Here is a 25,374-nt window from a genome sequence, read left to right as displayed (position 1 = left end):
ATACATACCTAGCATCACACTGGCACTGAAATTCATATACTACATCACTAATTTGTGTGATAGGCAGAACGTCTTTTTGGCTTGCCGGCAGCATCCTGTTAGTGGCCAATACCACTCATGTTTGCTATTGTATAGTAGCAGCATGAAGCAGCTAGCTACGCCTATTGCTCAAGGTTTTGCCCTTCCAGGGTAATCTGAGATAGACTGGACACGTTTCAGGGTTAAAAAAAGCAGCCTTCGGCACATTCATGAGTTTGCGTGATATACAACGCAAAATGACCTGATCAGGGTATCCATTATCCCGCAGGATGCCTTTTAAGCACCCTAATTCAGCATCAAGATTGCATGGTGAGCAAATGGCTCAGGCCCTATATACAAGGTTGCCAGTTGGACCAATGTTATAGCGTGTGGAACTGTAAGAAGCTCAACGCGTATATTGACCAGTGAATGTAGGCTTGCGGTTGACCGTGGTAGAGAACCCCCTGGCAGATTTCTCAACTAGTAAGAGTTCATTTGTCTGCTCCATTTTAAAGGTGAATTTGAGCACAGGATCGAGCCCATTAAGACATGTAGAAAATTATTACATGCAGCTGTGGATTTAAATATAGCAAATATATCATCCACATCTTGGAAATATGCGAGGGGTGTTATTCAATCAAAGACACGTTTCTCAGGGAACCCAACAAAGATGTTTGCGAGAGCTGGACCTACAGGGGATCCCATGGCAACACCATCTATTTGGGCATACATGGTGTCATTAAAACTGAACTCAACTGAGCAAGTTGCCGAGTTCATAGAATACTGATTCACACAATGGCAGTGGGTCTAGATTGTCATTGTTTACCCCGTATGTTGGTATTCTTGTGAAGTGTCCTGATGAGTGCAAGATGAAAAGCTTCAACATATCTCTTTTCTCAGCAATATGTCTGAATGACATCTGACATGAGGTCATGAATATATAATATATATATATATATATAATATATAAACATATAAAACATATTCAAATATATGTGTATATTTCAACATATAAAAAGGAAGAGAAAGGCAAAAATGAACCCTTGGAGCATGAGGCTGGGAAAGTAATAATGGGGAACCAGGAAATGGCAGAGAAGTTAAATAAATACTTTGCATCAGTCTTCATGGTAGAATACACTAATAGCATCCCAAAAATACTAAATAATCAAGAGGAAAAACTGGCGGAGGAAGTAGATACAATAACTATCACTAGGGAAAAAGTACTATCCAAAGACCAATACATCCCCTGGACCTAATGGTTTGCATCCGAGGATATTAAAGGAAGTAGCTATAGAGATAGTGGATGCACTGGTAATAACCTTCCAAGAATCCTTAGATTTTGGAAAAGTCCCAGAGGATTGGAAAACTGCCAATGTAACACCCTTATTCAAAAAGGGAGGGAGACAAAAAACAGGTAACTATAGGCCAGTTAGCTTAACATCTGTCATTGGGAAAATGCTAGAGTCTATTATAAAGGATGTGATAGCAAAGCATTTAGAAATGCATAATATAATCAAGCAGAGTCAGTATGGCTTCATGAAGGGGAAATCATGCCTGACAAATTTATTAGAATTCTTTGAGGAGGTAACAAGCAGGATAGATAAAGGGGAACCAGTAGGTGTAATAAATTTGGATTTCCAAAAGGTGTTGGACAAGGTACCGCACATAAGGCTACTTAATAAGGGAAGAAACCATGGTGCTGGGGGTAGTATATTAGCATGGATAGAGGATTGGCTAACTAATAGGAGACAGAGAATTGGGATAAGGGGTGCATTTTCAGAATGGTAACCAATAACTAATGGAGTGCCACAGGGATCAGTGCTGGGGCAAAATTATTTACAATGTATGTTAATGATTTGGATGAGGGAAGTGAATGTGCTATTGCCAAGTTTGCGGGTGATGCAACAACAGGTGGGAAGGCAAGTGGTGAGGATGATGCAAGGAGTCTACAGAGGGATATAGACAACTTAAGTGAGTGGGAAAAAACTTGGCAGGTGATATATAATGTGGGAAAATGTGAGGTTATGCACTTTGGCAGGAAGAATAGAGGAACTGAATATTATTTAAATCGAGAAAGATTGCAGGAAGCTGCAGCACAGAGGGATTTGGGGGTACTTGCGTATGAATCACAAAAAGCTAGCATACAAGTTCAGTAGGTAATAGGGAAGGCAGATAGAATGTTGGCCTTTATTTCAAAGGGAATGGAGTATAAAAATAGGGAAGCCTTGCTAAAACTATACAAGGCATTAGTTAGACCACCTAGAATACCGTGAACAGTTTTGGTCCCCGTATCTAAGGAAAGGTATACTCGCATTGGATGTAGTCCAGAGAAGGTTCACTAGGGTTGATCCTGGGCATGGAGGGATTTTCTTATGAGGAGAGTGCTGAGGGGTGATGGTTAGAAGGACCACCTCAGTTCTGCGGGGCCTCATTCCAGTTGTTTTAAAAGTTGTTAGGTCTTGTATCCCTCATCCCTCAACCTCAACCATCCCTTATGGCCCCTAAAACCCTCCATGCCAACTCAATGCCAACTCATTTCCCCCATCCACACCTATGGCCCCTTATACCCACCATATCACCCCCATAGCTACTACAGTAATGGGAATACTGATGCGACCTAAGGTTGGGAAGTCTCCGGGACCTGATGGCCTGCATCCTAGGGTTTTTAAAGAAGTGGCTGCAGAGATAGTGAAAGCATTGGTTGTAATCTTCCAAAATCCCTTAGATTCTAGAAAGCTCATTGTGGATTGGAAAACTGAAAATGTAACATTCTGTCCAAGAAAGGAGGGAGACAGAAAACAGGAAACTATAGGCTAGTTAGCCTAACATCTGTCATTGGGCAAAAGCTATAATCCATTATTAAAGATGTGATAGCAGGACGTTTAGAAAATCAAAATTTAGCAGGCAGAGTCAACATGGTTTTATGAAAGGGAAATCATGTTTGACAAATTTATTAGTGTTCTTTGGGGATATAACAAACATGCTGGGTAAGGGGAAACCAGAAGATGTAGCATATTTGGACTTAAAAAATGGTATTTGATAGGATGCCACGTAAAAATGTTGCTACAAAAGATAAGAGTATATGGTGTTGGGGTAATATATTAGCATGGTTAGAGGAGTGGCTAACTAACAGGAAACCAGGAGTTGGGATAAATGGGTAATTTTCAGGTTGGCAAACTATAATTAGTGGAGTGCCACAGGAATCAGTGCTGGGGCCTCAATTATTTATTATCTATGTTAATGACTTGGATGAAGGGACTGATTGTAATGTGCCAAATTTGTTGACAATACAAATATAGATAAAGTTGTGAGGAGGATACAAAGAATTCACAAAGGGATATAGATAGGTTAAGTGAGTGGGAAAAAAATTGGCAGATAGAGTATAATGCTGAAAAATATGAGGTTGACCACTTCAGCAGGAAGAACAGAAAAGCAAAGTATTATTTAAATAGAGAGAAACTGCAGAGTGCTTCATTACAGAGGGACAAAGGTGTCCTTGTACATCAATCACAAAACATGCAGCATGCAGGTACAGCAAGTAATTAAGAAGGCAAGCAGAATGTTGGCCTTTATTGCAAGGTGGATAGAGTATAAAAATAGGGAAGTCTTGCTACAACTGTACAGGGCATTGGTGAGACCACACCTAGAATACTGCATTCAGTTTTAGTCAGCTTCCATAAGGAGGGGCATACTTACATTGGAGGCAGTACAGAGAAGGATCAGTAGGTTGATTCCTGGGTTGTAGGGTTTGTCTTATGAGGAAAGTTTGGGCCTATACTCATTGGAGTTTAGAAGAATGAGAGGTGATCTTATTGAAACATATAAGATTCTGAGGGGGCTTAACCTGGTAGATGCTGAGAGGATGTTGCCCCTCTGGTGTGTGTGGAGGGAGCGTGGGGTGTTGTTAGGAGGCAGTGGAATCTACAACTAGGGGTTACAGTTTCAAAATAAGGGGTCTCCCATTTAAGATGGAGATGAGGAGAAATTTCTTCTCTCAGAGGGTCATTTGCATTTGGAATTCTCTCCCCTAGTGAGCAGTGGAGGCTTGTAATTTCATATATTCAAAGCTGAGCTAGACATTTTTTTATTGATAAGGGAATCAAGGGTTATGGAGGACAGACAGGAAGGTGGAGTTAAAGCCACATCGGATCAGCCATGATCTTATTGACTGCTGGAGTAGCTCAAGGGGCAGAAGGCCTATTCTACTTCTATTTCTTGTGTTCTTATGTTCACCCAGTATCGACCACGGCAGACCTCAGGAGCCATGCGGAGATGAAAAAAGTAAACTTCTAATAATCTAATACAGCTCTCATTCCTACAAGCTTGATAGTGAAAAACTCCCATTCATTAAACCCATTCAAAGCTTTTAAATCTCCTTACGTGGTTAATCTCTTACAAAACCAAACTTATATTCAGACCCCACATCAAAGATAGCTAATCCTTTATTAAAATCTTTAAACTGTTAATTAAACTGCAAACTCAGGACCCCCTGCTAAGACAATTGTAGCTTATGAAATTCAGCCAAGTGTTCAGAATGACATAATGATAGTACTTGGAGAAATTTCAACAAAGAGCACTATTGAACCTGCATGACCAGATGTTAATTTTTATTTCTAACCTATGCCTGTTGATCAAAATAATCCAGCAGATGGTACTGTTAAACTCTCACTGACAGCTGCAGCCTTTTTTTTTAATTTTAGAGTGGGACATTTAAAAAAAACATCAGATTATACTGACCATAGTCGTCCTTCGAGGCCACTTATCTCTACTCCATCAATTGGTGACTCTAACACTGCTGGTTAAGGCCCTTTGAACAGCCAAAATGAGGTCTGTTTGAACTCACACCAAGTTCAACTGGCCCGACTGAGTTCTGGTTTCCCTCCTGTGTGAGTCATGCCACACCCCTTTCCCCTATCAGCAAAGATTGGACCTGTTGAAAATGGAGGTGGGATTTCTGAATCTGGGTCCTGCGCACCATTTTTAAAGGTCTGTGGATCTTCCCAACTCCATGAAAATATGGCCTTCTGTCCATCTGCATTGCATATGTGGCTTCCCATCCCAGCAATAAAACCCCTATCATTTGTTTGAATTCCCACTCTATAAATACACTAACTAAACATTCATTGATCTCACAAAACATCAACTGCCATGTGTTGACAGGCGGGCTTGTTCTTTCTGCTTGCTCAGTGTGGAACTGGTGTCGCAAAACTGGGGGCAGAAATGTGTGCTGAGCAGGCAGGCGCGCACCCAACCCGTTGGAGTGTAAAATGACGCGTGATGACATCAGGTGAACATCCCGACGTCATTGCGCACTCTCGCGATCTTTTGGTTGGTGGGCGCGCATGAGAGGCGGCAGTGTGCCTGTCGACAATTAAGAGGCCTATTAAGGCCCTAAGTAATTAATTAAGTAGCATTTTTCACAGCCTGCTCAACCGTTTGGTTGGCAGGTGGGCGAATAAGCAAGGCGGCCTTTGCAGTTTTAATAAAACCTCATCCACGTGCAGGATGAGGTTCCCAACGGTCGCTTAAAAAAAAAATCAATAAAAAATTTTTAACGTCCTTTTTCACATGGCCCTCTTCATGTGACTGAGTCACATATGGGGATACGTTCATATCATTTGTAAAAAGGTTATTTTTCATTTTAAAATCCTTCAGCTCCCTGAGGCAGATCTGTGCCTTCAGGGAGCTGTCTGTGCGCGCTCCCCTGTGCATGCGCACACTTCAGCACTCGTGCTTCTCCCACCGCTAATTGGCCAGCCAGTGTGAAATCATGGTCAGAGCCCGATCGCAGGGGGCGTTCGGACTCGCAGCCGTTCCCGGGCCCGCTCGATGAGGGGAAAATCCTGCCCTGGAAGAAAATTCTAAATAAGATTCCATTCTAAATATCAAAACAATCAAATCCCTTTCTCCCAATCCATTTCTTCCCTTATTTTGTTGGTGAATCCAAAAGTGGACATGAGAAATAAATTGCATTAACTCAGAGAAGTGCATCCTTTCCTCAGCCTTTTATTGAACACAGACTTACGGGATGACTTTAATTTCCTCTTTTCCATGAAGGATGTAATCAATTATTTTGTAGAAGTTTATTTCCTACGGATAAAAACAAAGCATGTAAGAATGAAAATGTTGGAACAGAAGCAGTAACTTTTGACTGAAACTCATCTAAATCGTACCCTTCCATCTGGGGTTCTTGGGCCATCATAAGGTGGTACTTCGCCCATTTGTACTGGCCAAAGATCAAAAAATTCCTACAGTTGAAAGGACAAAAACAAAATAAAAAGGAAGTTATTTGTACACATTTCATAGTCAAGTCAATGCTTCCATTTTTAAAGTATAGATGCAGAAAATACAAGACCTTTTCCTTTGTCATGTCCAGGAGTGCAACTGAGTATCTGTCACAGTTCAAAAAGGCGCGCACTGTGTAAAGGGCTTTGTGAAACTGACGCTCAATATCAGTCAGTTCTTCAAATACTTTGCTTGCAGACCATAAAAGAACCTGTAGAATAAATGCATGTAGATTTAATTGTAAATGCAGGAACATTAGCACATTTCCCATACTATTCAAGCCTAAAAGTTAATCAGATTTAACTTGTAAGACATAGGCTAATTGTGATGCAGGCAACAACTTTTTTCTGGCAAAGAAACAGTGTGGCAATGATGCTGCCGGTACTCTTTTCTTACTGTATACATCAATAATCTGGATTTAAGAATTGAGGAAACAATATCAAAATTTTCCAATGACGCCAAATTGGAGGCATTGTAAATTGTGACAAAGATCAGGAATGACTGACGAGGATATACAGTAGTTAGTCCAGCAGGAAGTTAGGTAGCAGCTGCAATTCATTATAGTGAAAACTTATAAAAGTTTTATAAATAACAATAGAGAAAAAAAGCACACCTTAATGGTGTAGAGGAGCAGTGGAGCCTTGGCCTACAGATATAGAGATCTTCTACATTCTACAAGATGCACTGCAGCTAAACGGCAAGGATCCCTCGACAGCGCCATCCAAACCTGCGACTTCTACCACCTAGAAGAACAAGAGCAGCAGGCGCAGTGGATCACCGCCACTTCTCCAAGTTCTCCTTCAAATTGGCCACCATTCTGATTTGGAACTATATCACCATTTCTTGATTGCCACTGGGTCAAAATCCTGGAATTCCCTCCCTAACTGCAGTGTGAGTGTACCTACACCAGATGTACTGTAGTGGTTCAAGAAGGTGGGTCATGGGCAATTAGGAATCGGCAATAAATGCTGGCCTTGCCAATGATGCTCACACCCTATGAATGAATAATAAAAGCAGATGGCAGTGCAAGTAGATAATGTCATTAAGAAACGCATTTAGAATGCTTGATTCTATATCTCAAGCATGGGTTCCCAAACTGTGTTATACATCCTCCTGAGGGTACACAGGAGAAATAATGGTGGATTTTCTTTATTACCGTAAATTGTGGCATATAAGTAGACCCCACTTTTTAGCCATGACATACTATACTTATTTTAGCAGTCAGGCTCAATGTTTTGCCCCACAAATGCATGTTTTACTTACTGGCACCTTATAACTGGGTGCAAGGGATCAAGCAGGCAATAAGGGCTGTGTAGCTATAATGCATGGGAGTTTAAGAAATGTTCACTCTTTTCATTGGAACCAATGACATTTCAAATTGGCAACCATCCACACGAATGCCAGTGGTTCACTTTTATACTCAGTGTTGTTGCGAATATGTAGTTCATGGTTAATGTTAAAATATTAGAGGTAGTTTTTATATCAGGGAAGATTAAAGTTGTAAAGTGTAAGGTAACTAAAATGCTGGGCTTTAGAGATTGCCAGAACACTTAAAAGAATAGGCAGCTCAGAAGATTACCCACGTTTGTTTAATAGAGTCAGAATAGAAGAGATGGAGCCATAAAACAGCAAGTGGGCTTACTTAGCTGGGGAATTTGTAAAGAAGGGATAATTGGCTTGGCCACTAGGGCCATCTGTCACTGTCCCTTCCCACCTACATCCGTGATTTCTCTGACACCTTACGTCACATCAACAATTTCCAGTTCCCTGGCCCCAACCGCTTCCTCTTCACCATGGATGTCCAATCCCTCTACACCTCCATCCCCCACCAGGATGGTCTGAGGGCCCTTAGCTTCTTCCTCGAACAGAGGCCCGAACAATCCCCATCCACCAGTACTCTCCTCCGTCTGGCTGAACTTGTTCTCACACTGAACAATTTCTCCTTTAACTCCTCTCACTTCCTCCAAATAAAAGGTGTGGCTATGGGTACCCGCATGGGCCCCAGCTATGCCTGTCTCTTTATGGGGTATGTGGAACATTCCTTGTTCCAGTCCTACTCCGGCCCCCTCCCACAACTCTTTCTCCGGTACATCGATGATTACTTCGGTGCTGCTTCATGCTCTCGTCGGGACCTGGAAAAATTTATTAATTTTGCTTCCAATCTCCACCCCTCCATCATTTTCACATGGTCCGTCTCTGACACTTCTCTTCCCTTCCTTGACCTCTCTGTCTCAATTTCTGATGATAGACTGTCCACCAATATCCATTACAAGCCTACCGACTCCCACAGCTACCTCGACTACAGCTCCTCACACCTCGTTTCCTGTAAGGACTCCATCCCATTCTCTCAGTTCCTTCGCCTCCGTCGCATCTGTTCTGATGACGCTACCTTCAAAAACAGTTCCTCTGACATGTCCTCCTTCTTCCTTAACCGAGGTTTTCCACCCACGGTCGTTGACAGGGCCCTCAACCGTGTCCGGCCCATCTCCCGCGCATCCACCCTCACGCCTTCTCCTCCCTCCCAGAAACATGATAGGGTCCCCCTTGTCCTCACTTATCACCCCACCAGCCTCCGCATTCAAAGGATCATCCTCCGCCATTTCCGCCAACTCCAGCATGATGCCACCACCAAACACATCTTCCCTTCACCCCCTCTGGCGGCATTCCGTAGGGATCGTTCCCTCCGGGACACCCTTGTCCGCTCCTCCATCACCCCCTACTCCTCAACCCCCACCTATGGCACCTCCCCATGCCCACGCAGAAGATGCAACACCTGCCCCTTCACTTCCTCTCTCCTCACCGTCCAAGGGCCCAAACACTCCTTTCAAGTGAAGCAGCATTTCACTTGCATTTCCCCTAACTTAGTCTACTGCATTCGTTGCTCCCAATGCGGTCTCCTCTACATTGGAGAGACCAGACGCAAACTGGGCGACCGCTTTGCAGAACACCTGCGGTCTGTCCGCAAGAAAGACCCAAACCTCCCTGCCATTTTAACAAGCCACCCTGCTCTCTTGCCCACATGTCTGTCCTTGGCTTGCTGCATTGTTCCAGTGAAGCCCAACGCAAACTGGAGGAACAGCACCTCATCTTCCGACTAGGCACTTTACAGCCTTCCGGGCTGAATATTGAATTCAACAACTTTAGTTCTTAAACTCCCCCTCCCCCCATCCCCACCCCATTTCCTCCCCCTCCTTTTTTTTTGTTGTTTTCAATAATTTATATAGATTTTTCTTTTCCCACCTATTTCCATTATTTTTAAATCTACAACTAATACCTTGTCAATCTTTCCACCCCACCCCCACTAGAGCTGTACCTTGAGTGTCCTGCCATCAATTCTTAATTAGCACTTTTCTTAGATAATACCACCACCTTCAACACCTCTTTGATCCTTTTGTCTGTGACATCTTTTGATTATCTGCTCCTATCACTGCTTGCTTGTCCCTACAACCATCCCACCCTCAACTTCTCTCCCCCCGCCCTCCGCCTTAAACCAGCTTATATTTCACCCCTCTCCTAACTATACTTCAGTTCTGTTGAAGGGTCGTGTGGACCCGAAACGTCAACTCTTTTCTTCTCCACCGTTGCTGCCAGACCTGCTGAGTTTTTTCAGGTAATTCTGTTTTTGTTTTGGATTTCCAGCATCCGCAGTAGTTTTTTGTTTTTGTCACTGGCTCATCCTGCTTTCTACTCTTAATGTCGCCATTAGCACCTCCTTTAGCCAGTATCACCACTATCAACACCCCTTCAACCTTTTGTTTATGACATCTTTTGCAATCTCTCCTTTGCCTCCACCTATCGCTGGCCTTCTATCCAGCTTCACCTGTTCCACCCCCCTTAAACAGTATATATTTCACCACATTTTTACTTCTCTTTAGTTCTGAAGAAGAGTCATACGGACTTGAAATGCTAACTCTGTCTTCCTTTCCACAGGTGCTGACAGACCTGCTGAGTTTTTCCAGCAATTTTTGTTTTTGTTCCTGTATTAAATAGGTAATGTACATAGAAATTCCCAACCCTTTGTCAAGAAAACGTTGTTTAGATTTACCTGCCCTTTCCTGGTTTCACACCCATGGAGGTAATTCATTTGGTAGATCTTGAGTGTTAAGTTGAGAAAATTGAGATACTTTAACAAAATCTGTAAAGGAAAAATAAAGTATTTTCAATATAATAGACTAAAACTAAAAAACGTCGGTCCCAAAACTCCACCAGTATATTTTCCCTACACTAGGACCCAGATTTTCGAAGAGCTGGAATAACTCCAGAGCCATTTAAAAATGGTGGGCGGGACCTGATTCTGGGATTCCTACCCCCATTCCCCATGCCTCAAATTTTTGCTGGCGTGGGATAAGGATGCGGGTAGTGAGCTGTCACCTTGCTCTCTGGACGTGGCCGGCTCCATTGTGGAGGTAAGGGTCTCCTAGCTCCTGCAGTTTTTGCAGTGCCGGCCAACTTCTCCAGGATTCATGCTTCACGGCCCCTCAGAGGTGTCATGAACCACAGTCTGGATTCAGGAAACTTTTGAAAGGTAAGTTCAAAAAGTCTTACCCATGCCCAATGCCCCTTCCATGACCTCTGTGCCGTATCCTTTACAACTTAGTGTTACCTCATGCTCCCACTGACCCCCATAGCCTATTTTAATCTCCATGCAAACTCACGCCCCTCAGCCACTCTCCATAGCCCCCAATGCTGTCCATGCCAAACTCATTGCCAACTTTTTTTATTCATTCATGGTACGTGGACGTCGCTGGCTAGGTCAGCATTTATTGCCCATCCCTGGTTGCACTTGAGAAGGTGGTGGTGAGCTGCCTTCTTGAACCGCTGCAGTCCATGTGGTGTAGGTACACCTACAGTGCTGTTAGGGAGGATGTTCCAGGATTTTGACCCAGTGACAGTGAAGGACCGGTGATATATTTCCAAGTCAGGATGGTGAGTGGGCTGGAGGGGAACTTCCAGGTGGTGGTGTTCCCATATGCCTGCCGCCCTTGTCCTTCTAGATGGTAGTGGTCATGGGTTTGGAAGGTGCTGCCTAAGGAGCCTTGATGAGTTGTTGCAGTGCAACTTGTAGATGGTACACATTGTTGCCACTGTATGTCGGTGGTGAAGGGAGTGAACGTTTGTGGATGGGGTACCAATCAAGTGGGCAGCTTTGTCCCAGATGGTGTCGAGTTCTTGAGTGTTGTTGGAGCTGAACTCATCCAGGCAAGTGGAGAGTATTCTATTACACGCCTGATTTGTGCCTTATAGATGGTGGATAGGCTTTGGGGAGTCAGGAGTTGAGTTACTCTGCAGAATTCGTAGCCTCTGACCTGCTCTTGTAGCCACGGTATTTATATGTTCAGTTTCTAGTCAATGATAACTCCCAGGATGTTGATAGTGGGGGATTCAGCAATGGTAATGCCATTGAATGTCAAGGGGAGATGGTTACACTACCTTGTCTGGCACTTGTGTGACACGAATGTTATTTACCACTTGTCAGCCCAAGTCGGGATATTGTCCAGGTCTTGCTGCATTTGGACATGGATTGCTTCAGTATCTGAGGAGTCACAATCATCAGTGAACATCCCCACTTCTGACCTTATGATGTAAGGAAGGTCATTGATGAAACAGCTGAAGATAGTTGGGCCCAGGACACTACCCTGAGGAACCCCTGCAATGATGTCCTGGAGCTGAGATGATTGACCTCCAACAACTACAACTATCTTCCTTTGTGCTAGGTATTACACCAACCAGCGGAGAGTTTTCCCCCTGATTCCCATTGAGTCCGGTTTTGCTAGGGCTCCTTGATACCACACTCGGTCATACTCATGCCCTTTCCATTCCCATTCACCTAGTGTGCACATAACCAATGAACTATACGATAACAATGGCAAATGTGGAACTGTTGAGAGAAAAAAAAATCAGAAATCCTTTGGGAAAATGCCCTTACTCCACTTTAACAGAATGATACCAATATATCTATACATCAATGTATGTGTTCTAACAGCCTTCTGATACTACCTGGAAAATAATCCCTCAAAAGTTAGCCTTTAGCTAATTCCCTCAATCTTGTTACTAAAGCAAGTTGCACAAAATCCTTAAGGATCCTTAAGGAAGGATGTAAATGCGTTGGAAGCAGTTCAGAAAAGGTTTACCAGACTAATACCTGGAATGGGTGGTTGTCTTATGAGGAAAGGTTGGACAGGCTAGGCTTGTATCCGCTGGAGTTTAGAAGAGTAAGAGGCAACTTGATTGAAACATATAAGATCCTGAGAGGTCTTGACAGGGTGGATGTGGAGAGGATGTTTCCTCTTGTGGGAGAATCTAGAACTAGGGGTCACTGTTTAAAAATAAGAAGTCGCCCATTTCAAACAGAGATGAGGCAAAATTTTTTCACTCAGAGGGTCGTGAGTCTTTGATACTCTCTTCCTGATAAGGTGGTGGAAGCAGAGTCTTTGAATATTTTTAAGGCAGAGGTGGATAGATTCTTGGTAAGCAAGGGGGCGATAGATTATTGGAGGTAGGCGGGATGCAGATTTGAGGTTATCATCAAATCAGCCATGATATTAAATGGCGGAGCAGGCTTGAGGGGCCAAATGGCCTACTCCTGCTCCATGTTCATATGTTCATAGGTAAAATGGAAGGGCAAAAAGACTACAGCCAGCTGTACAGACCTTGAGAGCTGCTTCCTTTAGAGGAGCAGGTCAAGTATTTGCCATAATTTTTCCTGGTGGACCAGGATGATAGCAATGAGGAAGCGCATGCTGAGGGTGTCCATACAGGTGTCTTAGGACCAAGATCTTGCTTCATATTCCTCCACCTGAATCCCCTTGATGCCGTCCTCTCCATCACCTGCTTTTCGCATTAGTGCATCAACTCATTTTCTCCTGGGCGGAGTTAGAAAGTGTGAGGATGTGACATTGAATGATTCACAGAGTGTAAGAGAGCAAGAGGAGCTCTCTTGGAGGGAGTGAGGATGCACCAGCTTCCCAACAAAGGCAGACTGCTAGGCTACTCTTAGCTTTAGAGTCACAAGCACAAGCCTGAAAAGTAGGAAATTCCAGGAAAATCACACCTATATGCAGACACTTAGGTCAATCTCTCAGTATGCCTGGTACCTGACAGCTGTGGCTCTCATTTGTGGTAATATCAAGGAAACTTTCTCGTCATTGGAGGAATCGATGGAGCATGTTGCATTTGCATTGGCGTCTGTGACAGCCGTCTACCTCTGAAGCTGTCAGGAATCAATTGATCCAACTCCATGGAAGCACAGATTGCTACTCTGGTTGTAGTGCACACCAGATTAGACAGCATCCTACATACAGGCTTTCTGAAGGCCAGAATTTGATCATGCTCTTAGTGCTTTCAGGATAGGAAAGCAGTCATAACACCAACCAGCCTGGTGGTCAATGAGGACACAGATTCATGACTCAGTGGAATGCAGATAACAGGAGGTGACAAACATAAAGCTGCCATTTGTCAGCCTCAGGGGACTGTGCAAATGGTGCATCAGAGGCAATACCTGGCTGCTGAGACACAAGTTTCAAAGAAGCAGTCGGGAGCAGCTCCCTTCCAGTACCAAGCTGCCATGATAGAAAAACTGCTGAAATCCCATGAATCTTGAATACCACATGATCGTTCAACCCTGAGGCTATATCTGGGAGCAGCTAGAATAAGTAAAAAAGGCAAAGATAGACAGTTGGGTGAAAGACATTGAGCGGAAGTTTCCCAAATTTGCACTAAGTGCGGTAGCGAGTGAGTAAAACGATGTTTTACCCGCTGGCCGCAATGACGGGTTTTCGCTCTGTGTCATCTTGAACCTGCCTCATTATTTATGCACTCCCAGGAAACATGCCGTTTCCATGACATGCGGGGTCTCATTCACCTGCCGGCCATCAGCCTGCCGCTTATCACGACAGGTGCCATGTTTAAAGTCTAGTCACCAGCATGCATCTCAGTGCTTACAGCTCACCACTGCAGCCCGGGAGACATGGCCCTGAAACTGAAGAAGACTCTAACCCCCCCAGTTTAATGACAGGTCCCCCAAGCGACTGCTGGATGCTGTGGAGGCTGGCCGGGATGTCCTGTACCCCCGCTGTGACTGCAGGATGGGCAGCAATGTGACCACTCCAGCCTGGAAGGCGGTGGCAGCAGTGGTTAGCACCAACGTCCTTCAGAAGAGGACAACCACCCAGTGCTGCAAAAGGATGAATGACCTCCTCCGTTCCACCAGGGTATGTCACTCTTTTCATCACGCTCAATGCACACACTCGCAAACCTATTACACATACACAGGGCCTTCCCTCACTGCCAGTTCAAGGGACATCACCGCTCACTCTCTCACACACACCATTATTGTCCTCATCCAGTTCATGGCACCACTCAAGAACCACAAGGGCCAGGCATACTTGTCATCTGGCCTGACAGGCATCCTTCTCCATCTCTATCCATGCAGAACAAGTTGGCTCACAACAAGAGGGAGAGGTCGCAGACCGGCAGCAGAATGCCTGAGATCAAGGTCCTCACAGGCTCTGAAAATAGAGCCATCCAGCTGGCCGGTGAGGATCTGGGCTGGTCCTGTGCTGATGGTGAGGTCAGCACTGCTCTACCAAGTGAGGATCCAGCAGTGTGACATCCATCAAACGACCATGCCGTGAGTGATGTGTCCTCTTTCAAAGGCCACTGCCGTGCACTAATTATCACTCCTTACATTCGCAAGCACATCTGGGAAACATCCGACAGAGTCCATGACCCAGGGCCTCCAATCAAGTCTTGAAGAAACCACTGAAGGGGAATCTGGAAGCACCCTCTTTGAAGTCCCGTCACAGTGTTCACTCACACCCTCCACCAGCACAGGCACACACCTCTGTGGGACCTAGCTTTAGAATAGCCTCGGGGTCACAATCTGGTGAGCACATCACACTGTCTGATCCACTGCAGGCAGCGGCAGGGAGTTTCCAGATGTCCGGCACTTACAGGACTGCTGGAGGCCAGAATGTTGCTGAGTCTGAGTCAGATGATGAGCCTCTGGACTCAGTTATGCCACAGTTGCTGGAGCTGCAAAGGCAAGCTAGGGAACATCAGGAAGGGATGTCCGCTGCTTTCCTCAGATTGCAAGGCACGATGGAGGACTCCGCCCACCTTCACTCTGAGGTGATAGCGCCGGCATGCCAATGCACCGAGATCAACACTGGTTTGATGGTGACCGCCATGGAGACCTTGGTCCAGGACGTCACTCCTGCACTGCTGCGTGGGCTCAACTCCATCGCTGATGCCATAGTTGGCCTCCAACAGTGTGTACGTGAGAGAGGTGCCGGGCAGCTCGATCTCACTGCAGCTACCCCTGCTCCTCAAGGAGTCAGTCAGCCTGGAGCCCCTGGGGCACCCATAGGGAGAAGGATCTGCAAGTGCATACTCTGGGGCCATCCATCCAGGTGACTCTGAGAGTGTCTGGCCCATCCAACTCCCCTCTTCCTGAGATCTCAGCAGATCCAGCTCCACAGGCTGAGGAGAGTGCCACTACCACACAGCAGGACCCTGAAAGCAGGCCGGGACCCTCCAAGCCTCGGCCCTCCAGAGGACGCCTGCCAAAGTCATCACAGATAGGCCGTAGCAGTCAGCAGGTAGCTAGGTAGCAGTCAGCAAGCTATCTCCGCCTCCGCTGTGGATGTCCAGGGAGCACCAAGTCGTAGCAGCAGGGTTAGGACAGCTAAGGTGAATTAGTTGCACAGCCTGGGCATGGACGGTGATCGCTTGTACATACTGTTCATTATTGTCAATAAACTCTCAAGAATGTCTCCCTGCCTATGGCTCCTTGTTCCAATGAGCAGTGTTCTTATCACTCAAATGGGAAACCTTTCTGCACAAGATAAAGGCAGGTGTCTCAGTCCAGGGCCTCTTCCCTGTGCAGCCTTCAGACAAAAGTGATGGTCCAGCCTCACACTCCCTGGAAACATTACCGATGCCTGCATCTCGATGGTGCTTGTCATTGCTGCCAGAATGCAGTGGGCAGGTGTCACATAGTTCTCTCATTCTCTCAGTGTGCTCTCAGTGCCTTTACGGTGGGCATGGCCCCCATCTCTTCAGCATCTGTGACCAGTGATGCTGTGCTCCAACTCCTGAAGAGCTGAGGTTGCTGATGGCTGGCAAAGGATCAGATGCTTCTAAGGTTTCATGGCTGCATCTCTATGATATGGCCCTGATCACAGAGCACAAGCGAGCTGCCCTCGGCCAGACAGGAGTCAGACATTCTCAGAGGCTGTATGAAGATTTATAGATTGACCTCAGTGCATGTCGTCATCATCCTCCTGCAATCGAGTGAATATTGGGGCCTCCACCATGTCTCCATGACAGGAGCATTCTCATAGAGGGTATTCGCACTGCCATAAGCCAGAGTGAAGTCAAACGTTCACAAGTGCAATGTGAGGAACTATGGGGCCATCTGGACTGGCAGGCGTCCTTCATGTCGCCATTATCCCCCACAAATATAGCAGCTATGAGGGCCTCCCAAGCATGCCTGCTTCGTTTGGCCAGTGCTAGGGCCTCATCCCCATCATCGTCACCTCCGAGGACCTCCTCACCCTCATGCCTGTCGGCGTCCTCCTCTTTGATGGATACCTCCAGCTCCTCCATCTCCTCCTCAGCCAGCTCATTTCCTTGTCGGAGTGCCAGGTTGTAAAGGGCACAGCAGATGACGATGATGGGTGACACCCTCCGTGGAGTGTATTGCAGGGCTCCACCAGACAGTCCAGGCACCGGAACCTTATCTTCAGAATCCCGATGATCTGCTTCACCAAGCTGCAAGCTGCAGCATGAACCTCATTATAGTGTCGCTCTGCTGCAGTCTGAGGCCACCGCACAGGTGTCATCAGCCACGGCCTCTGTGGGTAGCCCTTTGTACCCTAGGAGCCATCCCTGCAGCTTTTGTGGACCCTGGAAGACTCCAGGGATTTGTGACCGACTGAGGATGTAGGCATCTTGCACGCTCCCTGGAAACCGTGCACACACCTGCAGGATGCGTTTCTGCTGGTCGCACACCAGCTGCACATTCAGTGGGTGGAAGCTCTTGCGGTTGATGAAGTTCACTGTGTGTTGCAATGGAGACCTGAGCGCCTCATGAGTGCAGTCAATCGCACCCTGCACCTGTGGGAAGCCCGAGATCTGGGGGAATCCAATCGCTCTTGCATCCTGGCTGTCCTGGTCCTGGGCGAAATGCACAAAGTTGTGTGCCCTCACAAAGATGGCATCTGTGATCTCATGGATGTATTTGTTTGTGGCAGATTGTGATATCCCACAGAGATCACCTGTGGAGCCCTGAAAGGAGCCACTGGCATAGACATTGAGCACCATGGTCACTTTCACAGCCACTGGCAGTGGATGCCCTCCATGTCCCCTTGGCGCCTAATCCTGCAGTAACTGGCAGATGTGAGCCACTAGTTCACTAGACATTCGCAGTCTTCAGTGACACTGGTTCTCTGTCATCTGCAGGAATGAAAGGTGGCATCTATAAACCCTGGGTGTTGCTAGGTGCCGACTAGCGATGGCTCACTGTGGCTCTTGGGTGGCGTGGTTGTAAGCCCCAGCCAGCCACCCCTCCTTCCTGAGGTTGCTTCTCCTGCCTCTGTACAGCCAGGAGACTCACTTGCTCTCTCCTCCGTCTTTATCGCACTCTGAAGGACACCAGGCATACAGCTAGTTCACCAGGCTCCATGATCCTGAGGTATTCCTCCTGCAGAATGAAAGAGAGAGAGAAATGTGGTTAGCATGAGTGTACTAAGAACCTGTCCTGGTTAAGCGTGACGGCCCTTTAACGCTTCCCGGAGAGCTCTGGCCACCACTTAGATGGCCAGGGATTAGTGCGCTGCACAGCTGCACAGTTAGCTTGAACCATGGAGAGGACTGGTCCAAACTGGGATGCTGACATTGCAGGAGGCTGTGAATGCCTGCAGCAGTAACTGCTCCATGGCCAGCTTTAGCGAGGAGATTGTACAATGTGTGCAGTCCAACTGTGCTGCAGTGCACTAAAGTGCTCATGAATTTGCAGTCTGTGCCGAGGGGTGGGAGGGGGGTGCTGTGAGCGGGGGGGTGCGGTGGTGGGGGGGAGCTCTGGAGAACTTGCTGGCACTTTAATGCCTCTGCATTGCTTGAGTGGGCAGATAAACTAAAAGCCCGACCCCAATCATATCAATGTGGCTGTGCTTGAACTGTCTCGGTTGCAGAGGAATGGTCACTTTATACAAGTTTCCCGAATGCGTGGCCATTTCCCTCACCCACTCTACCCCCTAGCCGGAATGCTTATGTGCTATATTCAACAGCAGGCCTGCCCTTGGCACACATCCACACCTCCCCACGCACCCCCCACCCCTGCCACCAGCCGCCTCAGAGGCAGAGCTGCCCTTAAACATCACACCCCAACCCCTCACCCTCACAAGTCACCTCAATGGCAAGGCTGCACTTGCACCCCACTCCCCCTCGCCCTCACAAGGCGCCTCCGAGGCAGGGTGGCATTTGTCCCCCTGCTCCCCCTCACCCTCGCAAGTTGCCTCCGAGGCAGGGTGGCACTTAACCCTGACCCCCCGGCACCCCTGAAGCCTGCAAAGCAACAGGCGAACCTGGCGAGCTCTGCAGAATGTTGCTGTGCACTCACCTCCAGTTCACCCAAAGTGCAGGCTGTCAAGTGAACATCGCCTCTGTGCTGTTGTGAAACATGTCGGCATGCTTTCCCGCCAACGTGGACGGACGATCCAGTGGGGGTGAAAGAACCTGGCGGGTTCGCCCGGTAATGATATGCTGATGCACTACAATTAGGTTCCCAATGACCGATGGCAGGAGACGCTGCCCGCCATAAGTGGACAATCGTGAACTGTTTTCCCGCCACCGTGAAACCGATAGTGCCTTCTTGTCCGCTCACAACACCTACCACATCCGCTGCCAGTGGGCATGGAAAATTCTACCCAATAAATTGAAGGAGTAACTACCCCTGGTGCTTTAGGGCACAATTCATGGGTTTTCAGAACTCCAATGATGATTGTCCTTATTTATAGATAATTAAATAACCCTCTAAATATTTTAGTTAAAACATTAATTTTCATTTGCCCAATTTTTCGGTCATCAAAAAAGCAAATCACTGCAGTGTTACAAGAAGTGCTGGAAAAGAGTTACACTTCAAAGACTTAATTTTCAAAAAATATATGTAGGTAAAAGTATATACAGTATATTTGTACAAAAAGCTCAAAGATTCTTACTTCTTCATCCTTTGTGTTGAAATGTGGTCCATTTACTTTGTTTACAGCCATTACAACAGCAACGACATCTTTCCCATTCATTACTGGAGCTGCCAGAATACTTTTTGTTGCATACTCTGTAAGGGTATCCACAAAATCACAGAAACGGTTGTCCTACAAAACAGAAGACGGTCAGTCAATATAATTGAGCACAAATTTCAAAGATCATACCCCATTGTGCTGATAATAATTAATCCAGTTGTGACAAGCTAAACAACTACATGTGAAAGTTACAGCCATTTGGACCCTCTCAAAATATGTCACAAAATCTATGACTGAAACCTCCATTAAGTATTATTACTATATCTGATCCTAATACTGAATGACTTTTTTCCCTACCTTAATGTATTAATATATCTTTACCACTAAGAAGAAGAAGGTCAATGGGGATACACCATCAGCACCAGGTCTTCCTTCAAGTCACAGAGCATTTTGGTTTGAACATACATTGCCATTCCTGTATTGACATTTGGTCAGAATCATGGGGCAGAATTTTACGGCGGCTGGATTTTACAGTCCCGTCAAAGTCAATGGACTTTTGAATGGTTCACCTCATTTTATGAATTGAATTGAATGGCCCCGCCCCTGCCACGATGGGGCCGTAAAATTCCACCCCATGGAATTCTGTGCCTAATGCCATTGTGGGATCACCATCATTGCAAGGACTGCAGCTGTTCCAGGCAAAGGTTCGCTATCATCTTCTCGCTGTAATAAATTGATCTTGTTCACAGCCCAAGAGCAGAAAAAAACCTTTTAAAAAAATATCCAATATTTACCATGTACCTAATAATTTTCAGCACTTTGAGTGAAAATCCGTATTTACTTCATTTGAAAAACTATAGAAACATAAGAAATAAGAGTTTGAGTAGGTCATATTACCCTTTGAGCCTGCTCTGCCATTTAACAAGATCATGGCTGATTTTCTAGCTCAACTTCACCTTCCTGTGCTACTCCCATATCCCTTAATTCCCTTAGAACCCAAGCATCTATTGACCTCTGTCTTGAATATACTCAATGACTGAGCACCTGCAGCTCTTGAATCCCTCAATGAGAAACACTTCATTGAACTTTCATTTTGCAAATAATGTTTTTGCTTTCTTCAGCAAAGCATAATTGACATGTAGCTTAAACTTTGTCCAATATTGTGCCATTAAAACATCTGGTATGATTAAACAAAATATAGAACCATAGAAAAATTACAGCACGGAAGGAGGCCATTCGGTCCATCTTGTCTATGCCAGTTTCCCACCTAATCCCACCTTCCTGCACCCGGCCCATAGCCCTGCAGCTTACAGCACTTAAGGTGCAGATCCAGGTACTTTTAAAAAGAGTTTAGAGTTTCTGCCTCTACCACCAAGTTGGGCAGCGAATTCCACACACCCACTACCCTCTGCGTAAAAAAAGTTCTTCCTCATATCCCCCCTACACCTTCTGCTGCTTATCTTGAATCTATCTCCCCTGGTTCTAGAATTCTCCACCAAGGGAAACAATTTTACGCTGTCCACTCTATCTATTCCCCTCATAATTTTGTACACCTCAATCAAGTCACCTCTCAACCTTCTTTGTTCTAAGGAAAATAACCCCAACCTATCCAATCTCTCCTCATAGCTACCAGGTGACTTTTAGATAAATGTTTCCATAGGGGATTGAATTTTTTAAAGGTCTGACATTAAAAGGGCAGGATACTCAATAGGAATCCTACTCGCTAACTTTTTTCGAGAGCTATTCCCCCAAGCAGTATCTTAGTTGAGGGTCTTTCTCCAGATGCTGCATCCGCTGTGCCTTTGATTCACTACATGGTGAACTATTGATTTAAGTCAAACCATGAGAGAACAGTTGTGAATGGAAGCTCAGTTTTTTACACAAAAAAAAACTGGAAATTACTGTGGGCAATGTGAACAGGCAGATCCTGCTTATTTTTCCATATGAAAATCCTCTGTTCACTACAGCATTTAAAATGAATGGAGGAATCCCTGCATTAAAAGAGTGGATATATGAACATACTAAGATCTCATTCTCTAAAATATTGTCAGCAATCATTCCATGGCTTGCAGACCAACGATTCTCTACTAAACAGGATTCTTTAAATTGTGTGAAAACCAGAGCAATCCTGAATCCCTTGTGTTCTATTAGAGGAATGTTGGAATTGAATCCCAGTTTGGGTAATATTCCACAGCTGGCAGTTCTTAAAATAGCAAGTCTGGTGAAAGACATGTGAATGAAAGTGGGCTATAAATAGTTTCAGGGCTGTCATATAGGCATCACTGAACGACTGAGTAGTCTTGAATAAAAACTCTCCATCTGCGAGAATTAATTATTGTAATCAACTGTCATCAATGTACATTGGCATGCTTTTATTTATTGATGCCAATTCAACACTATCATCACTAAATACCTTAGTACTAACTGAGGACAATTAATTACACAGGTATATTGAATTATTTAACATATGAAAGCTTTGAATAGGCATTAACTATCCTTTGAGTAAATGGTGGCACTCATTGATTAATCTGACTTTGATGTCACCTTAGTGTGTACATGGGCTTCCACTAGGACCAAAAGGGGGAATTTGAACTCAAGAATGGAAAGCTCGTGGAACACATGGACTGTCTTCTCAGAAGCCGCAGTGCAAGACCCAGTCTATTTTAATGGCTGGAGCTCATTAAACTGACCAGCTGCCTGATCAAATTGGGCATCTGAATTCAGGGCCATGGCTTGAGCTTGTAATGATAGAAAGGCTGAATGGAATTCAGTTAAGTCCTAGGGAGAGGGGGGAGCCAGGAGCGGGGAGATGTGTATGATAGCTTGAAGTGGGTGGGAGAAGGGGATGTTGTTAAAGACACCCATGATGGCAATGGCCCAAACTTCCTTTGTGGGCAACGTGTGCTCAATTTGCCCCGTAGGGCTTTGCTGGGTGCCTGTCGGGTTTTATTGGGTAAAGAAACAATGCTGGAGACTCAGCTCAGCAGCCAATTAAAATTGAATTTGGGTCCAAATTAAATGATAAGGCCCCATTTAAATTTATTCAAGCAAGCACAACTGCCCAAGGATCAGTGGCGTTAAAATAGCTACAGAATGGGAAAAGAGCGATAAGACCACCGCTTAGAATATAAGTCCTGTTCTACCACATTTCAGTTCTGAGATTGGGTCCTTCTGTCTTGGACTCCAGGCATGGGACTTGGTTCTTAGACAGACAGTAGACATAGTCTGGAACCTGCTTAACACTTATTTATTAGCACTACTTCTAAACAGGTTACAGAGTAGGCATGTGGCTCTTATGCATGATTCCAACCGCTCTCTCCCTCACGAGAATCTAACACATGACTGACTAGTACAGTGATATATCATCATCTGCGTCATACATAAGCATTTCCCATCTGTTAACCCTTTATACTACACCTCCCCCCAAGTATGCTATCTTACTTTTTAACAACAACATGAAACTATGTCTTTAACTATTTACATTACTTTTCTGTAACTTACTTTTTACAACTACAGACTCTACTCAACTCCTAGTCTTTCACTCCCCAAATCACAATTCTGGGGGATTCAATCTCCCTCAGTATTCTCGGTTCTTAGGGAAGGCGGCTTGGAAATATAAGGATTTTCTTCTGCATCTGGTAGGCCATCACCATCTGCAGAATAGGACAACACTTTATCAGCATTGCTGTCAGCATAGATGGGAAGCAGAGTGTAGGTTGCAGGATGACTGAACTGCAAGGACAATGAAGGCTTTGCAACAGAAGACTGATTCAAAAGAGGAAACTGAAAAAAATTCAACCTTTAGACCCTCCAGAATTAGAAGAGAAGAATTCAGGACACTCTGAGGAACTTGTTGTTCCGCTGAAGGACTCCGGGAAGAAGCTTCTAAGGAGGAATAATATTCAACTCCTGGGAAAACTATTGCAACTGTATCATCCACTGGTGCATCAAAGACTGAAAATCCATTAAAAATCTGAGATTTCAATAAACTTAGATGAGGAAGGAAAGAAAAAAAATAACCAACTTCCTGTAAGCCTGTCAGGAAAAGAAGAAATGATTTCCCAATGATATTTCAAACGGACCGTCTACCTTTTGGAGGCAGTGGTAAGAGAGCCACACTTCTCTCTGTACGAGGTTGCTCCACTATGGGCAATGGGAAGAACTGCTGAGAATATGGAGACAAGACAGCCTCATCTTCTGTAATGAGAGGAATTTCCTGTAGGTAATCAACTTGGGGACAAGATTCCTGTACAGGATTCTGCAGTTTCAAAAGTGCTTAAGATTCTGCCGCAGCTTCTGTGCTGACCCCCAGCTCTGAAGGGAAGAAAACTTTCGGCTGGGACTGTGTCAATTGACTTTCACCCTGGAAAGTTACCAGTTCTCTAACAGTGTGATCCTCTATGGACTCTTGGCCTGGACTCAGGCAAGGCATCCTCTGTGGAAGACTGTTCATGGACAACAGGAGATAAAGTAGGCAATACATCAGTAGATTCAGTGGAACTAAGATCTTGGGCAGAATTTTTCCATTGGCGTGTGGGGGCGGGCCCTGCGCACATGCGCATAAAATGACACACAGTGATGTCGGGCAAGCGTCCCAACGTCACCGCGTGCCATCACGATATTTCATTGGGTGGGCGCACGATGCTCTTCAATGTGCGCCCGCCATTAATTAACGGGCCACTGAAGGCCCTTGACGCTCCAATTGGCAGTGATTTTTCAGCGCGCATGCAATCTTCGGGCGGCGCACAGGCACAACAGACAGGCGGGTAAGACACATTTGTATAAACCTCATCCAGGACGGGATAAGAGAGCTCAGTGAGGTTGCGAGAGTGCTCTGTCAAATATTGATGTCTCAAAGTTTCTGATTCTTGCCTGTGTAATCTGCAACACTTTAAAGTGCATACCAGCTGCTTGGACTGGACTCACAACCTTCAGGCCAGCACTCTGCAGTCAGGAATCTTTTTTGGCCTGCATGTTTCAGGAATCCTTCCCTTAGCCTGGGAATGGGAGCTGAACTCTCAATGGAGGCACCTCCTTTGAGGAAGGGAGGGCCAGAAGGGGGAGGAGGCCAGGGGTGCACATGCAGCCTCCAGGGGAGCCATCTTTGGGAGGACAGACACAGGCACAAGAGGCGCAGGGCCAAGAGATAGTCCAAGGTGGAAGGGGCCACAGAAGACGCCACTGTCCTGCTGCCAGGGTATACAGGCAGCGAAGCAGCTACCTCAATATGTCTGAGGTGCAGTGCCGAAGGAGGCTCTGTCTCTCAAGGAAGACAGTCAACTATATCTGTCAGATGATAGGGCCTGAGATCTCCGCGAACTGTGTGAGTGGACACCCCATGCCAGTGACTCTGAAGGTCACGGCTGCCCTCAACTTCTATGCCTCTGGCTCCTTCCAGGGGTCGGTGGGTGATCTTTGCGGTGTCTCTGAATCAGCTGTCCACACTTATGTCAAGCAGGTTACAGACGCTCTGTTCAGGCATGCATTGACCTTCATCCTCTACCATTGGGACCAGGCAAGCCAGACACAGCGAGCCAGAGGCTTCACGGCCATTGCTGGCTTCCCTCGTGTCCAGGGTGCAATAGACTGTACACATGTGGCCATCAAGGTGCCAGCAGGTGAGTCCAGTGCCTTCATCAACAGGCAGGGCTTCCACTCCATGAACGTGCAGATAGTGTGTGACCACAGGATGCAGATTCTACAAGTCTGTGCAAGGTACCCAGGCAGTTCCCACGACGCCTATATCTTCAGACACTCCCAGGTGCTGGGGCTCTTCAGTGCTCCAGCCCGGTTGGATGGATGGCTGCTGAGTGATAAGGGCTATACCCTC

General features: G+C 45.8%; 1 protein-coding gene across 2 annotated transcripts in view; it reads right to left on the bottom strand.

Moving 5' to 3' along the window:
* Positions 1-25,374, bottom strand: part of pde6a (phosphodiesterase 6A, cGMP-specific, rod, alpha) — a 123,030-nt gene that overhangs the window by 42,302 nt on the left and 55,354 nt on the right. For both annotated transcript variants that reach the window (XM_078550712.1, XM_078550711.1), the window contains 5 exons: positions 19,524-19,676; positions 10,349-10,438; positions 6,374-6,514; positions 6,192-6,266; positions 6,044-6,108 (listed from right to left, as the gene is read on the bottom strand). In XM_078550712.1, coding sequence (XP_078406838.1) covers positions 6,044-6,108; positions 6,192-6,266; positions 6,374-6,514; positions 10,349-10,438; positions 19,524-19,604 — 452 coding nt within the window. In that variant the 5' untranslated portion in view covers positions 19,605-19,676. The remainder of the gene's footprint in view (positions 1-6,043; positions 6,109-6,191; positions 6,267-6,373; positions 6,515-10,348; positions 10,439-19,523; positions 19,677-25,374) is intronic.

This window comes from Cetorhinus maximus, chromosome 10 (assembly GCF_964194155.1).
Source record: "Cetorhinus maximus chromosome 10, sCetMax3.hap1.1, whole genome shotgun sequence".
Classification (NCBI taxonomy): domain Eukaryota; kingdom Metazoa; phylum Chordata; class Chondrichthyes; order Lamniformes; family Cetorhinidae; genus Cetorhinus; species Cetorhinus maximus.
This window is presented reverse-complemented; position numbering and strand designations above follow the sequence as displayed.